The 17,302-nt window shown below is 40.0% G+C and overlaps 1 protein-coding gene and 1 long non-coding RNA gene across 5 annotated transcripts in view; one reads left to right on the top strand and one right to left on the bottom strand.

The window, feature by feature from the left end:
* The window catches only part of LOC142018842 (uncharacterized), a 37,583-nt gene that overhangs the window by 2,220 nt on the left and 18,061 nt on the right, over window positions 1-17,302 (top strand). The window lies entirely within an intron of this gene.
* The window catches only part of FGD5 (FYVE, RhoGEF and PH domain containing 5), a 174,293-nt gene continuing 165,180 nt past the window's right edge, over window positions 8,190-17,302 (bottom strand). For 2 of the 3 annotated variants that reach the window (XM_075004987.1, XM_075004988.1), the window contains 3 exons: window positions 17,001-17,129; window positions 14,769-14,917; window positions 8,190-12,919 (listed from right to left, as the gene is read on the bottom strand). In XM_075004987.1, coding sequence (XP_074861088.1) covers window positions 12,883-12,919; window positions 14,769-14,917; window positions 17,001-17,129 — 315 coding nt within the window. In that variant the 3' untranslated portion in view covers window positions 8,190-12,882. The remainder of the gene's footprint in view (window positions 12,920-14,768; window positions 14,918-17,000; window positions 17,130-17,302) is intronic. The other variant, XM_075004986.1, reaches the window with a different exon arrangement.

Raw genomic sequence — 17,302 nt, 5'->3', positions numbered from 1 at the left:
GCCATTTTGGGATTGGGGCAGATAAATGTCAGGGATGGTGCTTGGTCCTGCCAAGAGGGCAGGGGATTGGACAAGATGACCTCCTGAGGTCCCTTCCAGTTCTAGGAGACAAGTATGCATCTCCAATATAGGCTCTCCAGGGGGGCCTTCTGTCAACAGATGGGCCTTTCAGTTCACTGGGCAGCCGGGTTTGCTGAGCCTCTGATTGACTGCTTTTTCAAGAAAGTGGCAGGGCAGTCTGGCTGCTCTCTGTCCACAGAGCAGGTTGCTCTTTCTGTCTGCTTTTGTGTGTGCATCTGATCTGTTGACAGAAGTTTTGCCAGAAGAGCTCTTCCAACAGTAACTTCTGTGGACAGATTGCTGTAGAGAAGATGTAACCTGAGGGAATAAAAACAATTGAAGAGGAAGGTGCTCTAGGCTTTTACTCAGCATAGTTGGCTCATGAAACCTTGGAAGGCAGTGTCTTGACAGCCAAACGGAGGTATGTTTAAAGAGAGACCTCTGCACAGGTAGGTGTCTTTTTTACTTTAGTGAAAAGAGGCTAATGCTTTTGATCAGAACCATGTGTCCAAGGTTACACTCTGAATTAAGTTCACTTTTCACGCAGATCTTTCCTCCTTTTACGAAGTCTTGGATGTCGTAGAAGAAAGGCGTTTTGGGTATTCATTACACATATAGGCCGTGTCCAGACTAGCCAAAAACTTTGAAATGGCCATGCAAATGTCCATTTCGAAGTTTACTAATGAAGTGCTGAAATACATATTCAGCGCCTCATAAGAACATAAGAATGGCCATACTGGGTCAGACCAAAGGTCCATCCGGCCCAGCATCCCATCTGCTGACGGTGGCCAATGCCAGGTGCCCCAGAGAAGGAGAACAGAAGACAATGATCAAGTGATTTATCTCCTGCCATCCATCTCCTGCCCTTGTTCTGAAGGCGAGGGCACCATACTTTATCCCTGGCTAATAGCCATTTATGGACCTAACCTGCAAAAATTTATCAAGCTCTTTTTTAAACCCTAATAGAGTCCTGGCCTTCACAGCCTCCTCGGGCAAGGAGTTCCACAGGTTGACTGTGCGCTGTGTGAAGAAAAATTTCCTTTTATTAGTTTTGAACCTACTACCCGTCAATTTCATTTGGTGTCCCCTAGTTCTTGTATTATGGGAAAAGGTAAATAATTTTTCTATATTCACTTTCTCCACACCATTCATGATTTTATATACCTCTATCATATCGCCCCTCAATCGCCTCTTTTCCAAACTGAAAAGTCCCAGTCTCTCTAGCCTCTCCCCATATGGGACCCATTCCAAGCCCCTAATCATCTTAGTCGCCCTTTTCTGAACCTTTTCTAATGCCAATATATCTTTTTTGAGGTGAGGAGACCACATCTGCACGCAGTACTCAAGATGTGGGCGTACCATAGTTTTATATAGGGGAAGTATGATATCTTTTGTCTTATTATCGATCCCTTTTTTAATAATTCCTAACATCCTATTTGCCTTACTAACTGCCGCTGCACACTGCGTGGATGTCTTCAGAGAACTATCCACTATAACTCCAAGATCCCTTTCCTGATCTGTCATAGCTAAATTTGACCCCATCATGTAGTACGTGTAATTTGGGTTATTTTTTCCTACATGCGTTACCTTACACTTACCCACATTAAATTTCATTTGCCATTTTGCTGCCCAATCACTCAGTTTGCTGAGATCTTTTTGTAGTTCTTCACAATCTGTTTTGGTTTTGACTGTCCTGAACAACTTGGTGTCATCTGCAAACTTGGCCACCTCACTGCTTACCTCATTTTCTAGATCATTGATGAACAAGTTGAACAGGATCGGTCCCAGGACTGACCCCTGGGGAACACCACTAGTTACCCTCTTCCATTGTGAAAATTTACCATTTATTCCCACCCTTTGTTTTCTGTCTTTTAACCAATTCCCGATCCATGAAAGGATCTTTCCTCCTATCCCATGACCACCTAATGTACATAAAAGCCTTTGGTGTGGGACCGTGTCAAAGGCTTTCTGGAAATCTAGGTATATTATGTCCACTGGGTGCCCCTTGTCCGCATGTTTATTAACCCCTTCAAAGAATTCTAATAGATTAGTTAGACACGACTTCCCTCTGCAGAAACCATGCTGACTTTTGCCCAACAATTCGTGCTCTTCTACGTGCCTTGCAATTTTATTCTTTACTAGTGTTTCTACTAATTTGCCTGGTACTGATGTTAAACTTATCGGTCTATAATTGCCAGGGTCTCCTCTAGAGCCTTTTTTAAATATTGGCGTTATATTGGCCGTCTTCCAGTCATTTGGTACCAAAGTGGATTTAAAGGATAGGTTACAAACCACTGTTAATAACTCCGCAATTTCACATTTGAGTTCTTTCAGAACCCTTGGGTGAATACCGTCTGGTCCTGGAGACTTGTTACTATTCAGCTTATCAATTAACTCCAAAACCTCCTCTAATGTCACTTCAATCTGAGTGAGTTCCTCAGATTTGTCACCTAAAAAGGCTGGCTCAGATTTAGGAACCTCTGTAACATCCTCAGCCGTGAAGACTGAAGCAAAGAAATCATTTAATCGCTCCGCAATGGCACTGTCTTCCTTGATCGCTCCTTTTATATCTTTATCGTCCAAGGGCCCCACTGCTTTTTTAGTGGGCTTCCTGCTTCTAATGTATTTAAAAAACATTAGCATGCGGGCGGCAGCAGCACTTCAAAATTGACGTGGTTCATCCAGACAGGGCTCCTTTTTGAAAGGACCCCGGCTACTTCGAAGTCCCCTTATTCCTACGAGCAGATAGGAATAAGGAGACTTCGAAGTAGCCGGGGTCCTTTCGAAAAGGAGCCCCATCTGGACTAGCCGCGCGGCGGCGAGCCACATCAATTTTGAAGTGCCGCGGCCGCCTGCATGCTCATGAGGCTCTGAATATGTATTTCAGTGCTTCATTAGTAAACTTCGAAATGGCCATTTGCATGGCCATTTCGAAGTTTTTTGGCTAGTGTAGACGTAGCCATAGTCTTTTAAAATCTCTCATGTATATTTAATACATTTTTATAAATGTTTTGTAATAATCTGCATGGAGAATAAATTTATTTTCAAAAATGTATTTTAATTTTTTTTTTGTGGAGATACACATCTCATAGAGCTGGAAGGGACCTTGGAAGGTAGAGTCCTGACCCCTGCCCTCATGGTAGGACCAAGCACCATCCCTGAAAGTGTGCGTGTGTGTTTTTTTTTAATTTATTTGCCCCAGACTCCTGAATGACCTCCTCAGAGATTGAGCGCACAACCCTGCATTTAATAGGCTGATGCTCAAACCACTGAGCTGTCCCACTCCCTGTAGTTTTGCCACCTCACTGTTTATCCCTTTTTCTAGATCATTTCAATATGTTGAATAGGACTGGTCCCAGTACAGACCACTGGGGGAAACCACTGTTTACCTCTCTCTGTTCTGAAAACTGACTGGTTATTCCTACCCTTTATTTCCAATCTTTTAACCAGTTACCAATCCAAGAGAGGACCTTCCCTCTTATCCAATGACAGTTAACTTTGCTTAAGAGCCTTTGGTGAGGGACCTTATCAGACAAAGGCTTTCCGAAAATCTAAGTACACTATATCCACGGGACCCCGTTGTCCACATGCTTGTTGACACTTCAAAAAATTCTAGTAGATTGGTGAGGCAGAACTTCCCTTTACAAAAGCTGTGTTGACTCTTCCACAACAAATTATGTTCATCAGTGTTTCTGACAATTCTGTTCTTTACTAGAGTTTCAACCAGTTTGACCAGCACTGAAGTCAAGACTGACTGGCCTTTAATTGCCAGGACCACCTCTGGAGCCCTTTTTAAAGATTGGTGTCACATTAGCTATCCTCCAGTCATCTGGAACAGAAGCTGATGTAAATGACCGGTTACAAACTACAGTTAGTAGTTCTGCAATTTCACATTTGAGTTCCTGCAGAACTCTTGGGTGAATGCCATCTGGTCTTAGTGACTTATTACTATGTAGTTTATCAGTTTGTTCCAAAGCCTCTTCTAATGACACCTTAATTTGAGACATGTCATCACATTTGTTACCTGAAAAGACGCCTGTGTGTGATAGATAACTAAAAAAGTAAATGTCTAAATTTATAGTTCAATATAAATAGTCTACGCGAACCTTAAATATCTTCTCCAGGTTGTAATGATCCAAGTTATTTTTGGAAAAGATTTTTCAGATAAAATCAAATAATTATGTAACTAGATCAAATAGTGGAATAAGAATATTAGCACTTACTGGAAAAAGAAAAATATATATAATGGCTATTATGGTTATGCTTGTTCAAGTGTGCAGCTTCTGTTTTGTTGGGCATTTAAAAAGGAGTCCTTCAAAACATATTTGATCTTGATAAGGTGCAATGTATTTGTGAACTTTTCAAAGGGGGCCTTGTTTGTACACTGTTGGACAGCACACCATTTGGCATGTGATCAGAATATATTTGACCATTTTCTATAATGCACATTCATCACAACATCCAGCTGCTTCCCAAGTAAGATAAATCTTCATGGAGGGTCTCTGGTGGGATTCTTCTAGTTTTCTTACTTCTGAATTTATATAACTATCTGCTTCAAATTGGGTTGTCTCTTTTTTGTGGGGGTGGAGAAATGCTAATGAGGGGAGACTTTTTTGCTTGTGTGAAGTTTTATTTATGAGGGAAAAGCTTTATTAAAAACCTGTTAAATAAGCAAATTATACAGCTTAAATATATTCTTAGAAACTAATTAAATTGGTGCAGCCCCTGTGTTGGATACTCTTATTTTGGTTTTAAGAGTGTTTTATCCGTTTAGCTCAAGTTGATTTTCTTTTATTGCTCTGTGTAGCTGATCACTATTTTCTCTCTTTTTGTTACTTTGCCTTGGTCTCTTATATCTATATATTATTTCTTGGTTTATAAAGGTTGACACCCCCTGTCCTGCTGCAGGGAGTCTGGTTGGGGCTGGCAGCTGGGAGGAAGAGCCCAGGAGTGGGGACCAGCAGTGGAGCCTAGAGGTTGGCAGCACAGGCACAGCCATTACCCTTCCCTGGTCCAGCAAATTTCCTGGTTTGGGATGGGTCAGCTCCCCAAGGGTGCTGGATTAGGGAGATCCAACATGTTCTTAAATTGGTTCAGAGACTTTTTTTTTCTTTCTTTCCCATGTGTGCACTTGACCTCTGACTAGAGGTCTTGAGCTTTACAGTAATACAGAAATAATGATAGTGTGCTGTTTTACAGTATTTTCAGTCTCTCAGCCTTGCAGTTAGGAAGGTTGCCTCGCTAGAACATAAGAACGAGCATTGCACAGTTATTGTTTCTTGATTGTTTTTAAGCATTCTGCTTGTTCTTTTATGCTTAACAGTGCACCAAAAGCATGTGCCTCAGACTCATAACTGCATCCTTTACTTAGGCAAAACTATCACTGAAATCAGTAGGAGATACAATGGGCATCCTTTTTCAAATGAGTGTATATTAAAGCTTTATTAGTTTTCATGTAAACAATGGTATATTGAAATGTTGGGCTTTCCTTTTTATTTTGTAACAATAGGAGACTGGAAAAATAAGACTCAAGTTTGTTTTTAAGTAAAAGTGAGTTAAATAGTTTGTGGTACTAATTTTTCGCTCCAGAATTTGCTGTTCAAACTGTGTATGGACTTTATTCATTTGGAAGCATTTTCCAAGATGATGAAAATTACAAACCATAGATTGTAGTGATAGAGGTTAAGCTATAAAAATTACCCTGTCAAAGCATTTTAAAAAAATACATTCTTTGTGATTTAATTAGTGGAGCAATATTGGGTGGGATTTGTATTTGGGATTCCAACTGGGATTCAGTTGGGGATCTGATCACAGTGTAGCAGACATATTGTGCTATGAGACTTTTTCTCCTTGCCAGGGAGCAGGGCTATAAACACACTCCCATGATATTTACTGTACTAAAAATTTTGTCCACCATTGTATTCTTACTTGTAAAGTATGTGAGATTCCTAAGCGATAAGTAGGGGACCTATGTTACAGTGGAACACCCTTTTTATTTACAAATTTGTAAAATCAACATTTATTAAGCAGGGTTATTGTCTCCTCAGGTTTTGTATGAAACAAGCCTGTTGCTTTTCAATTTTTTAATATCGCTTAATGTAGAAGAACTACTTCTTGGCGGTCACTCAGTAATGGGTAGGAGGCCTTCATGCCACCATGACAGTATCACATGAAAAGAAACAATAGAGTCTTACTAATTCATACTAATGAGTGGGAGGTGCTGTGCTAAGTAAGGTAAATTAAGAAGATTATTTAAAAGGACTGTGAAAAGTTGTTTTTAATTTTGAACAGGTGTCATTCAGCTAAATTCATGGTTGTATCAGTAGAGAAATACTACCCTCCTGTGGTCCTGAATGAGTCAGATAACTATGGGCTAGCAATAGATGTTGCACAGAGTGTAGTGACTGTATTGTAGCTCTCAACTTTTCAAGACTATTGTATCTCTTTCAGGAGTTCTGATTTGTCTTGTGTTCCCCAAGTTGCACCTCACTTGAAAACTACTTGCTTAGAAAATAGGACAAAAAGACAAATACGTGTCAGTGCACTTACATTGAAAAATGCTTGTCATTTTTACCATTATAATATGAAAAACAAACTGATTACCATATAGTGTACTTCCTTTTCAGTATATAATATTTAGAGCAGTATAAACAAGTCTATGAAATGTTAGTTCGTACTGACTTTGTTAGTGCTTTTTATGTGGCCTGTTGTAAAAGTAGGCAAATATCTAGGAGTTGATGTATCTCCCCCCACACCCAGAAGATCTCTATGTGCTCCAGGGATATACATACCACTGGTTGAGGACCATTGCTACAGCACGTTTGTATGTCAATCGCAGTACATTGGCTCTCTGTGTGCACGTGGCTGAGTGTGCTGCCTGTTTAAGAGATGCACTTGAGATCACAAGGGTCATATACAGTTATGCAGTACATTTATTTTTCTAGAAGTTGAATATTTTGAGTAGTAGTAAGTAAATTAAAATTTGTCCAATCAGTTACAATTATTAATCAAATCTTGTGCTTCAGAGTATGAAATAATACAGTGGCTGGGAAGATCTTACTGTGTTCTACAGTTGCATGTACATGGATATCATTTTTTATTTTAATTTTAAAGCCTTGGTCCAGAGTGACTATCAGACAGCATATTAGACTTGGGCTAACGTGTCTAAGCAAATTCTTGTATAGTTTTGAAATCTGTAAATGATTAAACGAACTACTATTATTGCCTGAGGGTGCAGCAGACCAAAAGACCCATTTACAGAATTTCTGTGTATCACATAAATATTAGGAGACTGGCACTGGAAATGAATATGCAATAAACATTGTGAAAATTATGTACCATGCTAAACTAAGTCTGAAGACATCATTATAAAGAATATATTACGGGGATTTATTTGACATAAACTAATCTAGAAAAGTAACAGTACAATATCTGGCAGAATGGAGCTAAATCTCTTGAACAAATTTGGAGATCCTATGTAGAATTGCATATTTCAGTACAAGTTTTGTTTCTGTTGGACACAGCAGTATGAGCATCAATTTGATTAAATAATTAGGACAGTGAGAGTGTATAAACTTGCAGGCAGTAGACAGCGTGAGTATGCTAAGAAGAAAGGTTCCACAGAAATGTGGAAAAGTGCTGAATTAGCAGCAAGAGTGGCTTATATAATTTTGCATGGAAAAATTGAAGAGAACTTAATAAATGAAAAAATGTTTTAAACTGCAGGACATAGATATTAAGGCTGGTTGTTATAGTGGTGAATATGTTAGCTGTTAACAAAGCAAACAGACCATTAGGCTAAATCAGTGAATATCAGATCAGAATATCACTAAGGCTGTGTCTACACTACCTACCTACTTCGAAGGGACAATGGTAAGCAGGGTGTCAGGAGATTATTAATGAAGTGCTGCACTGCATATGCAGCATTTAATTAAGCTAATTCTCACCCGTGACAACTTCGAAGTGCTGGCTCACGTGTAGCTTACTTTACAAAATTTTGAGGAGCAAAGGGACTTTGAAGTACTGGTGGCTTAGTTGTGGCTACATGTGAGCCGGCACTTCGATGTTTAACACTTTGAAGTTTTCATGGGGGAGAATTAGCTTAATGAAGTTCTGCATATGCAGCGCAGCACTTTATTAATAATCTTCCGAGACCCTACTTACCATCCTCCCTTCGAAGTAGGCAGGTAGTGTAGACACAGCCTAAATGTCTGATATATTGGGCATCTTTTTGGGATGGAGCTGACATTAGGAATATTAATGGAAGTGCTTTCACTGGATCTTTCAGGGATCTGGCTCAGAGCAAAAATTCAGTCTTGCAGCTTGAATTATTGGGAAATGTGGTTGAAAAGGTGTGCTGGTTCTTTTCTGAAAAGTGCTCTGAAGTTTGCTGTCAAAATGTGTAAAGTATCATATTTCAAGACGTGAGCTATTGCTTTTTTTGTTGGTTTTCCATCGCCCTTATTCAGGCATTCTATTCCAATGTAGGCATGTGGCTACATGTCCATGGTCCATTTTGTGATACGTTGAATAGTCACTTCTGTTATGTTTGTGTTTGGCAAAGGAATGCCAAGATGAATATTTTTCATTCCATTTCTTCCTTTCCCAGTGAAGATATTAACCAAGTTTGAGGTGCAGAGTTTTAGACCAACATTACTTAGCATTCATGAGGTAAGAATAAATTGCTCTTAATATGTAATCTACAGGAAAGGTAAGATGTCTTATCAGAGAAACAAATACTATGTGCTTTCTGATAACTCTATGCGTATAATTTTGTCAGTACTAGTACAATTCTTTAAATCTGGGGTATATTCCCTGACAACTTTACAATTTGCAGTCTGCCTGAGTGCACTGAATGCAGGCTACCATAGGAAATAACCCTCTCCTTTGAAGATCCTGACTTTTCAAAGGTCTACATTCAGGCACCAAAAACACTATCATTTCTCAAAAATTAGGCTGTGTTAGTGGCAGGGTGGATAAAAATTGTCAATTTTTTTAATTAAAATTTTTATTTTTATTTAAATCAGATTTATTATCAAATCATCAATAAAATACAAAATTTGTCACTTATTTTTAAATGACAACTGTAACTCATCACAAATATACTACACATATACTTCCAGTTTCAAAAAACAAATTAATGGCTCTAGTCTGTCCAGCCTCACTAGCTCTTGCTTCTTGAAAGTTCTGGGCTTTCAGTTTTTGTTTCTCAGCAGGTATAAAGAAATGAGTTGAAAGAAAGCCACAAGCTGGCTAAGATTGTTTTTGTTCTGTGCTTACATGTTAGTGAACTTTGGCCAAGCATGACAGAGGACTTAATTCAGACATTGCCTTTAAAACATAGGTCTCAAACTGGGGGTGTATCCCTCCCTGCGGGGCAGGGCATGAAGAAATTTCCAGGTGGTCATGAGGCGATGCAGCCACCCCTCATCAATTTTTCCCCACACCAAGAAAGAGCCCGCTTCTGCAAAAATGGAGGTAGTGCTGGCTTCCTGTGGTGTGGGGGGAAAGTCCCACAGCTGCACGCCAGAGCTGATGTTTTGGTAAGTGTGTGCACTGCTTTCCCTCCCCAAACAACCAGCACATTTCCTGAAATGCCAGGTCTGTTGCCTGCCAGTGACTTCCTTCTGCCTCCTGCCTTCCTGTGTAGGGGGTGCGGGTGGGAGCAGCCACAGGTCCATGCCAACTACTCCTCACTCCCCACGGCAGCTCTGTTGGAGCTGGCGCCTGCTCCCTGGCAGCCCTGTCCCACACACTGGATCCCTCATTTTGGCCCCACCTCAGAGTGTAGCGGGGCCTACAAATTCCACTAACCCTGGAACCCCAGAAGAATTATTCTGGCCTGAGGCCTTGAACCTCAGTCCTACCTACCCTCCCAACGTGGGGCTGGCGTGCCAGGGGTGGGAAGTGTCTCAGTTGGGGCCACATCGGGTGGGGCTTGGGATGGCCTCATAACACCCCTGCATCCCCACACACACCTCGGTCCTTAGCTTATCATACACTGGAACCCCCTGTCCTGAGCCTCTCACATCCCCAGTCTTCTGGCACAACACCATTGGGCAATCCACACATTGCAAATCTGTATCCTGAGCCTGTCATATTCCCAATCCCCCTGCTTTTAGTCCCTCATGCACCGCCACCTGAACTCCTGCACCCTTACATCTGCAAGCCTGACATTTGCTTAGTACTGCAACGCTCCACCTGGCCCCAACACTCTTCAGCCTGCAGCCTCCTCCCTGAGCCAGCAGCCCCTTCTCCACCTTTTCCGGCATCCAGATTCCCAAATATTTTTCATGGGTTTGGATTTGTTAGCACCCTGTTTGTGAAGAAAGGAAGTGCTGTAACTCTCACTTTACAGATGGAAAATGGAGTGAGAGGCTCTTTGGCTTGCACAGAGTCACACAGGAATCATAGGAGAACTTGGTTCAAGTCCCTTCTACATCCCAACAATTGGACACCACCCTTCATTCTCTCCTTTTCAATATGCGAGGTATTGAAGATTCCCTTTCTTAGAGATTTGGACACAACAGCCTCAACATAAGTACCAGTTAATTCCAAAGGAGCATGTGACATGCTAAGGTGGAAATAGGAAAATAATAATGTGCTAATTAATAAAAATGTAAAGGAAAAACCAAGGAAGGTGAGACTATATGCTGCTTTTTTATTTTTCCACATTACTTAAAACCAGAAGTTTAATAGCACTGTGGTTTTTTGTTTTTTTTTTTTTTTACAACAAAATATTTTCATTTATTCATTTCCTGTCAGTTACTGAAAACTTCATACAAGTTACTAAAGCCCAGATTGTTTAAGGTAGTTAGATGCCTAACTCCCATTGATTTCAATTGGTTCAGCTGATTTCAGTGGGAGAGTTAGGTATTTAAATACCTTTTGAGGATTTTGTCCTAACTGTCAGCACCTAAATGTTCATTACACTGTTGTTTGTCTATAGTGTGGTTTTGTTTGAAACCTTGGGTTAGTGATTTAAATTTGTTGTACTATGTACTTAACATTCTTTGTTTTTATCAGTGCAAATCTAACAAATGATTTGTAAATGGGGAAAAAATTAACAAAATAAAACAAAACATGTACAGTCTAATGGAAGCAAGGACATAGTTGTAACACAAAATGTACAAAGTTAACATGGGAGTTTACCCACTTTTAAGATAATGCAAAAACTTTATTCTTTTCTATAATTAATTCCTCTTTGCATATGACTGCTTTATGCAATAGAGTATCAGAGACGGAGATTTATCAACAAAACTACATAAATGCATTTCACTGTTAGATCAATATTTAATTTTTTAAACTTTTATAATTATTTTTCAAATGATAACTGTTTAGTTTCACCTGAATACATTTTGTAAACTTTTAAAAAATATGAACAGTTCTAATCAGTCACCATTTGAAACAGAAATTCTGGTTTTGGCGCTAATTACTGAAGAAAAATATTAAAAATGCTAGTGATAAAGAACATTTTCCCCTGAAAACATATTTTAATATAAGTAAATCTTTGTGGCATTTTCTACGAAGATCTACTTTAATCATAACTGTCATTCTATTCCTCATTATAGTGCTAGAGATATGACAGATCATTTTATTGCAATATGTTTAACATTGCTTTTTTCTCCACTCTTTATGGAAACAAACAATCCCCCCAAACAAAATAACATCTACAGGGCTAACTTCTCAACTGGTGTAAATCAGCATACCTCTTTTGATTTCAGTGGAGCCATGTTGATGCACAACACCATTTAGCCACAGGAATTCTAAAGCACTGTGACAGAGCGCATTCAGATAAGTGCTTTTCAGCCTGCCAGCGTATCTGCTGCTATATGCTGATAATAGGAATTAGATTTTTGATGATATTATTTATCAAAAGTCATCAAAGCAATAACAACATGGCTTTTTTACAATCAAAAGAGTCAATCAGCTATTTAAGTGATCTAACATTAGTAAGTAGATCATTTTCAAATAAAGGCAGTCTTAGGATTTACAATAAATTCCAATATCCTTTGGATTTCAATCTTCAGGGGAAAATTATGTTCAGCATGTGGGTTTGAAGAGCTACTGTAGTTCATTTTAAAGTACTGCAATGGTCAGATATGAAACTTATTAAATAAATTACACAGTGATTTAGGTGAAATTATAAATTGGTAAGTAATTACTCTGGATCCTAGCCATTGGAATATGGTAGACCATACATGGTTCATTGCATGTATTCATTCATAATGAAAGCAGTTTAGCATATGTAGTGCACAGCTTCACACTGGCACTTGTTAATGTACTGGTGGTAAATCAGTCCAGAAAACTCCTTAGAAAACATTAAAAAAAATAAGCTGTAATACAATAAAATAAAGTGCTTTAAATGAGAATCTGTGGTTTACTGCATTGTTTCTTATTTTACGGTGGACACCACCGGTAGACACCAACACTGATGAAATGAAAATTGATAGTTCTCTAAAGTAAGTAAAAGTGAGCCCATTACTTACTGCTAGTCATTTCTTCCATTTGAGTTCAGAAATAATTGATATCCATTTCTTTTCTTGTCTTTATGTTAACTGAACTCTGTGGGATTATGGGGGTGGGTTATAGTGCAGGTTGAACATGCACATACATAAAGAGGACCATAAATATTCTCTTTTTTACTTGCAAAAATGTGGATTTGAAGGGAAGGAAGCAAAAGAGCAATCTGGAAACAATTCATATTCACTGCGTATAGACAGTTGGTTTGAAATACACTTCTAGCTTCTTCAAATAGAATGGGTCTGTTGGGAATGTAGAGAAATGTGAGAGATTACTCCAAGTCCTCTTGATTGATTACTGTTATAATATGGTTGCTTCTTCCATGGCTTCAATCCACCTGAAAAAGAAAAAAAGTAGAGGAGCCAGATTTTGTTTCATGGATCAAGCCAATATACATATTAAAAAAAGCAGGGCTCAGAGAAGCCTATGTTGCATATAACAGCTCTGTCTAATGAGGAAGTTTACATTGGTGATTAGAATGGGCTTGAGAGCCAAAACCACTAGATTCTATTGTCAGCTATGCCACTAACCTGCTGTGTAATCTTGGAAAAAATTACATAATTTGTTTGAGAGTGGGCACTGGGAGAGATGAGGCCATAGAAAGAGGGGGTGTGAGAAAGGGAGGGACAGATTTCCAAACTGAGCCACTCTCCTGCCTACTGTGATGGATGTAGCAGGGCCAGCAGTCAGCAGAAGTGATCCTATTGGGATCTGAGTTCTTCCCCTTCTGGGTGTGGGAGCCACTGGGATCAGGAACCCAAATAATTACGGGGGACAACTGAAAAGAAAACAGGGACAATCATGGAGGTCATAGGGTTAAAACGAGGGAGCTTGAAGGGGACACTGAGCAGAGAGGCCCAGACAGCACCCAGTGTTCTGCAAAGGCGTTGAGCAAGCCAGTGGATGCTACCTAGAGGATCTCTGCCTGAATGTATGAATGGATGGAGGAATATAAGTAGGCCCTTCAGTCACAGTCCCCTCCACAGCCCCTGGCCAACCTCCCTGGTCTTATAAATGGTGGTTGAGGAGGAGGTCCCATGACTTTGTGGGGCCATGCATGAGGTGTGCAAAGATCAGTAGGTGTTAGGAGCAATGCAGCGAGAACCCCAGAGCCTCACTGTTCGAGGAGCTGGGAGAAGGACTATATTCAAGACAGATGTGTGCCAGGGTTTCCCTCATGCCACAAAAAGAACATGTGTTGGGGACAGAGCAGAAAAGAGAGAGGTGGGAGATAGACAAGACACAGGAGGATCAGAGTTTTTCCTCTGTGGACTGAAGAGAAGCTACTACAGGGTAATTAGAGCACCTAGAGCCAATTGAGCCACTGTCAGAAACCTAATTAAAATCCCCTGCTTCAGTCAGGGGAAGAACAGAAGGGCAGCTAACTCTAGTTTGGAGGAATAATGTTGGCTAGAGGATCAGAGGAAGGGAAACCATGCTTGAGCAGGGGTATTCCCCACCCACACAGGACCAATGGTAATCATGTCCAAGGGGAGAGAGGGCAGGAAGTCCAAGAAGTTGAAGGGGCAGATTGGCACTAGCCCAGCGGAAACAATCAACGCTCCAAGTGCTTAGTGACTGTCCATAGAGCCTATGGGCTTGGCTCTAGAACAGAGCATGAGCCTGGGTCTCTTCCTTGTTTCCTTTCCCCTCTCTTCCAGTCAACTAGTGGAGGCATCAGCATCCTAAAATAGGGCAAGAGGTAGCACTTTGACTTAACCGCATGAAAGAAATGCACAGGCCCACCATAAAAGTGTTGATCATTTGCCATACTGTAAATTTGAAAGCATCATCATTTTATCATTAGTTCCATGATTTTATCATGCAACACTAGTAATAGAATAGCATGTAAAGTACAGAAAATGTTCATTAAATATCAGATTTTGAGTCCTACTGTTATGTGGCTATACTTAAATCTCTGAATCCAGGCTTTCACAGTTAAACTTATAAAAGAAGCAAAATCTCCATCTTTTCAAGATGGAGTAATTTCTACTTGATGGTTTAATACCAGTGAGACAATTGTATTGTAAGTGGCTCAGAATACCCAAAGCTGTTTTAGTTTTTCCTAGCAGTTGCATTCAGAATGAAAGGAAATGGGAAGATGCATGTTACAGGAGTGAACAGTGCTGCTTACACTTTATAGTTATTCATGGGTTAGTATGTAATTGTAATTTCACGTGCAGTACCTCTGCGCTGAATTATTATCCTCCGCACGGAAGCTATAAAACAAGATTTGCTTGTGGTAAAGATGGAAAACTGCATCGGTACTTCCTTCCTCCTTTTCTGGGGCAACACTGAAACCCAGTAAAGGCAGACTCTCTGTGGCGACTTTATCCTAAAATCAATGTGTAGTGGGAAACACACTTTAGAAGGAGCACTTCCAAATGGGCTGCAGTTTACTTGGGACAGCAGAGGTCTTTTTAGTATCTACAGTGTCTGACTCAGTTCTTGATAAATTTTTAAAGGTTTTTAGTAATGATAAATTAATAAAAATGAATAATCTGGTGCTGAGTTGATAATCCTGGAGAATTATGCTGTCTAGTTACTTAGGTACAAAGTTGGCAGCAGCAGCATAAGTGTTCCTTAACCTTTGCTCTGTCTGAATTCGAAGAACTGCCACTAGAATGGAATTCTCCATTTCCATTCAGGCCTCTTTAGGGTACTAACAAGAGGTTCCAATTTAGTATTAGCCGTGATGGTGGTTTCTGTGGGTCACACTTAGTTCACCAATATATTGGTAACTGAGAAGATATGATGGGAACAATATCTGATTATTATCTTTTGGCTAGGTTTGCATCAAGGGTATAGTGTGTTTATTACCTAAGCCATTATTATTCACTCAGTGCCACTCATGTTTAGTAGCATCTGACCTCCACAGCCCCAGCAGTATTTTTGACAGACTGCTGCATGGTCACTGTTAGTGATATCTCTTCACAATTTATGATCTGGTAATGCAATTTACTGTTAATTTACGTCCAAGATACATCCATGAATTCCACTTGCCAGACAATTCACTGTGCAAGTGGAATAAAGAAAAACAATAAGCCTTCATTGAATTGCAATTAAACTGTCACTAATGGCTTGATTTTTGGTCCCTGGACCTCTATTAAGGTACTGTAGTGTTTTGCTCTTTGTCTTTTTAGATTAGTTTATCTCTGTCTAAAATACAGCCAAGGCATGACGCATACAGTGCAGCTAGGTACCCACTGTTCTTTCATATCCCACAAAGGGATTATCACTTAACACCATATGCAACCCTTTAAAGTTCATTCAGTTGTACACCCCCAAGAGGGGCAGCACAAAGTATTCAGGGCCAGATTTTCTGAGGAGCTAAGCTCAGAGAGCTCCAACTGAAGTCAGTGATTGCTTGGACCTCTGGAAATGACGCTCATGATGTTTTATTTTAACCTTAGAAGAAATATTGACCAACAGATAAAACAGAAAACCATGTCAGCATTACCTTAGTTGTAGTCCTTGATCTGCCTTGACTTTATCTGTGACCTTAGTCAAGTCATACAAACTCTTCATGTCTCAGCATCATTTACTTAGAGGTGATGATAACACTTCCTACCTCTTGGTTATGGTGAGGCATTTAAATAGTTAATATTTGCATCGTGTGTGAAGATTTAAAATGCCAGGAAGTAGCATTACAGTTGCTTAGGATCTGAGATCTGTTTCTTTAATTCAGCAAAAGAGGCTGTTTCAAGGCTTCCAGTTATGAAGCCCATCAGTCAGATCACACCTTTTCTATACATAATGGTGGTACAGCTAGGTGAGCACCCTTTCCTCTTCCCAGGAAAGAAGGTCCTGCAGAGGCTGCTTAGATTATATGGAACATGGGCTGCTTCTCCCTCCCTTCTTCACCAGCTGCTTCACCATACTGAAGTCTGTAGCTGCAGTCTATACAAGAGGCATATTCAGTCTATCCCCATGAAATTGGGACATCCTCTAGCTCCTAAAAAGCTTCCATTTTGATCTTTGATTGGACACAGTTTGAGAGTTCCACCCTCATTTATGTAACAATTATCAGTTCTCAGCCAATATCTCCACACACATGCATACTGCACCAAAGAAAAGTCAAGAACATTTGAAGTCTTTATATTTTGATCTGCAGTATTTTCCTGACAGATTAAATCAGGCTTCTTAAAATTTACATTTACAATCAGCATGGAAATGTAACACATATACTGAGGATTTAGAAAGTGGGCAACCCAGGGTTGGTGGAGGGCTGAGACTAGGATTCTAGGACAACTTCAAGCTTCCTGGGGCACTGTAACATAGCAAGGTGGTGTAAAGCTATTTCTAGAAATAATGATTTCATAAGAATTAACAGGAGCGCCCCCTCAAATTGCATTTTTCACATGTAAGAAGTGGGACAACAGGACTGGGAAATTCTGTCACATCAGGAGGGGTAGTACCTCATTTGCCATGTAGGTATAGAGGACTTTGCCTTTGATAACAAACCAGAGTTTCTTCCAATGCCTTTTGCCTCTCTTACACCTGCCGAGATAGCCACTGATAGAAGATCCCTCTCCTGAAGCTGCCACCTGCATAGGAGATAATCAAGGGATCCATGACATCAGATGGCTTTTGCCCTTCAAAGCAGCAAGCATACCACAAACAAGGAACCATTTAAAAAAATGCTATACAGAGATGCCTGTTTCTTTATGAATATAACCAAGGAGTGAATGAAAACCACCGACACAGCACGAATGTGAGA

Source organism: Carettochelys insculpta, chromosome 11, assembly GCF_033958435.1.
Source record: "Carettochelys insculpta isolate YL-2023 chromosome 11, ASM3395843v1, whole genome shotgun sequence".
In the NCBI taxonomy this organism is placed as follows: Eukaryota; Metazoa; Chordata; order Testudines; family Carettochelyidae; genus Carettochelys; species Carettochelys insculpta.
This window is presented reverse-complemented; position numbering and strand designations above follow the sequence as displayed.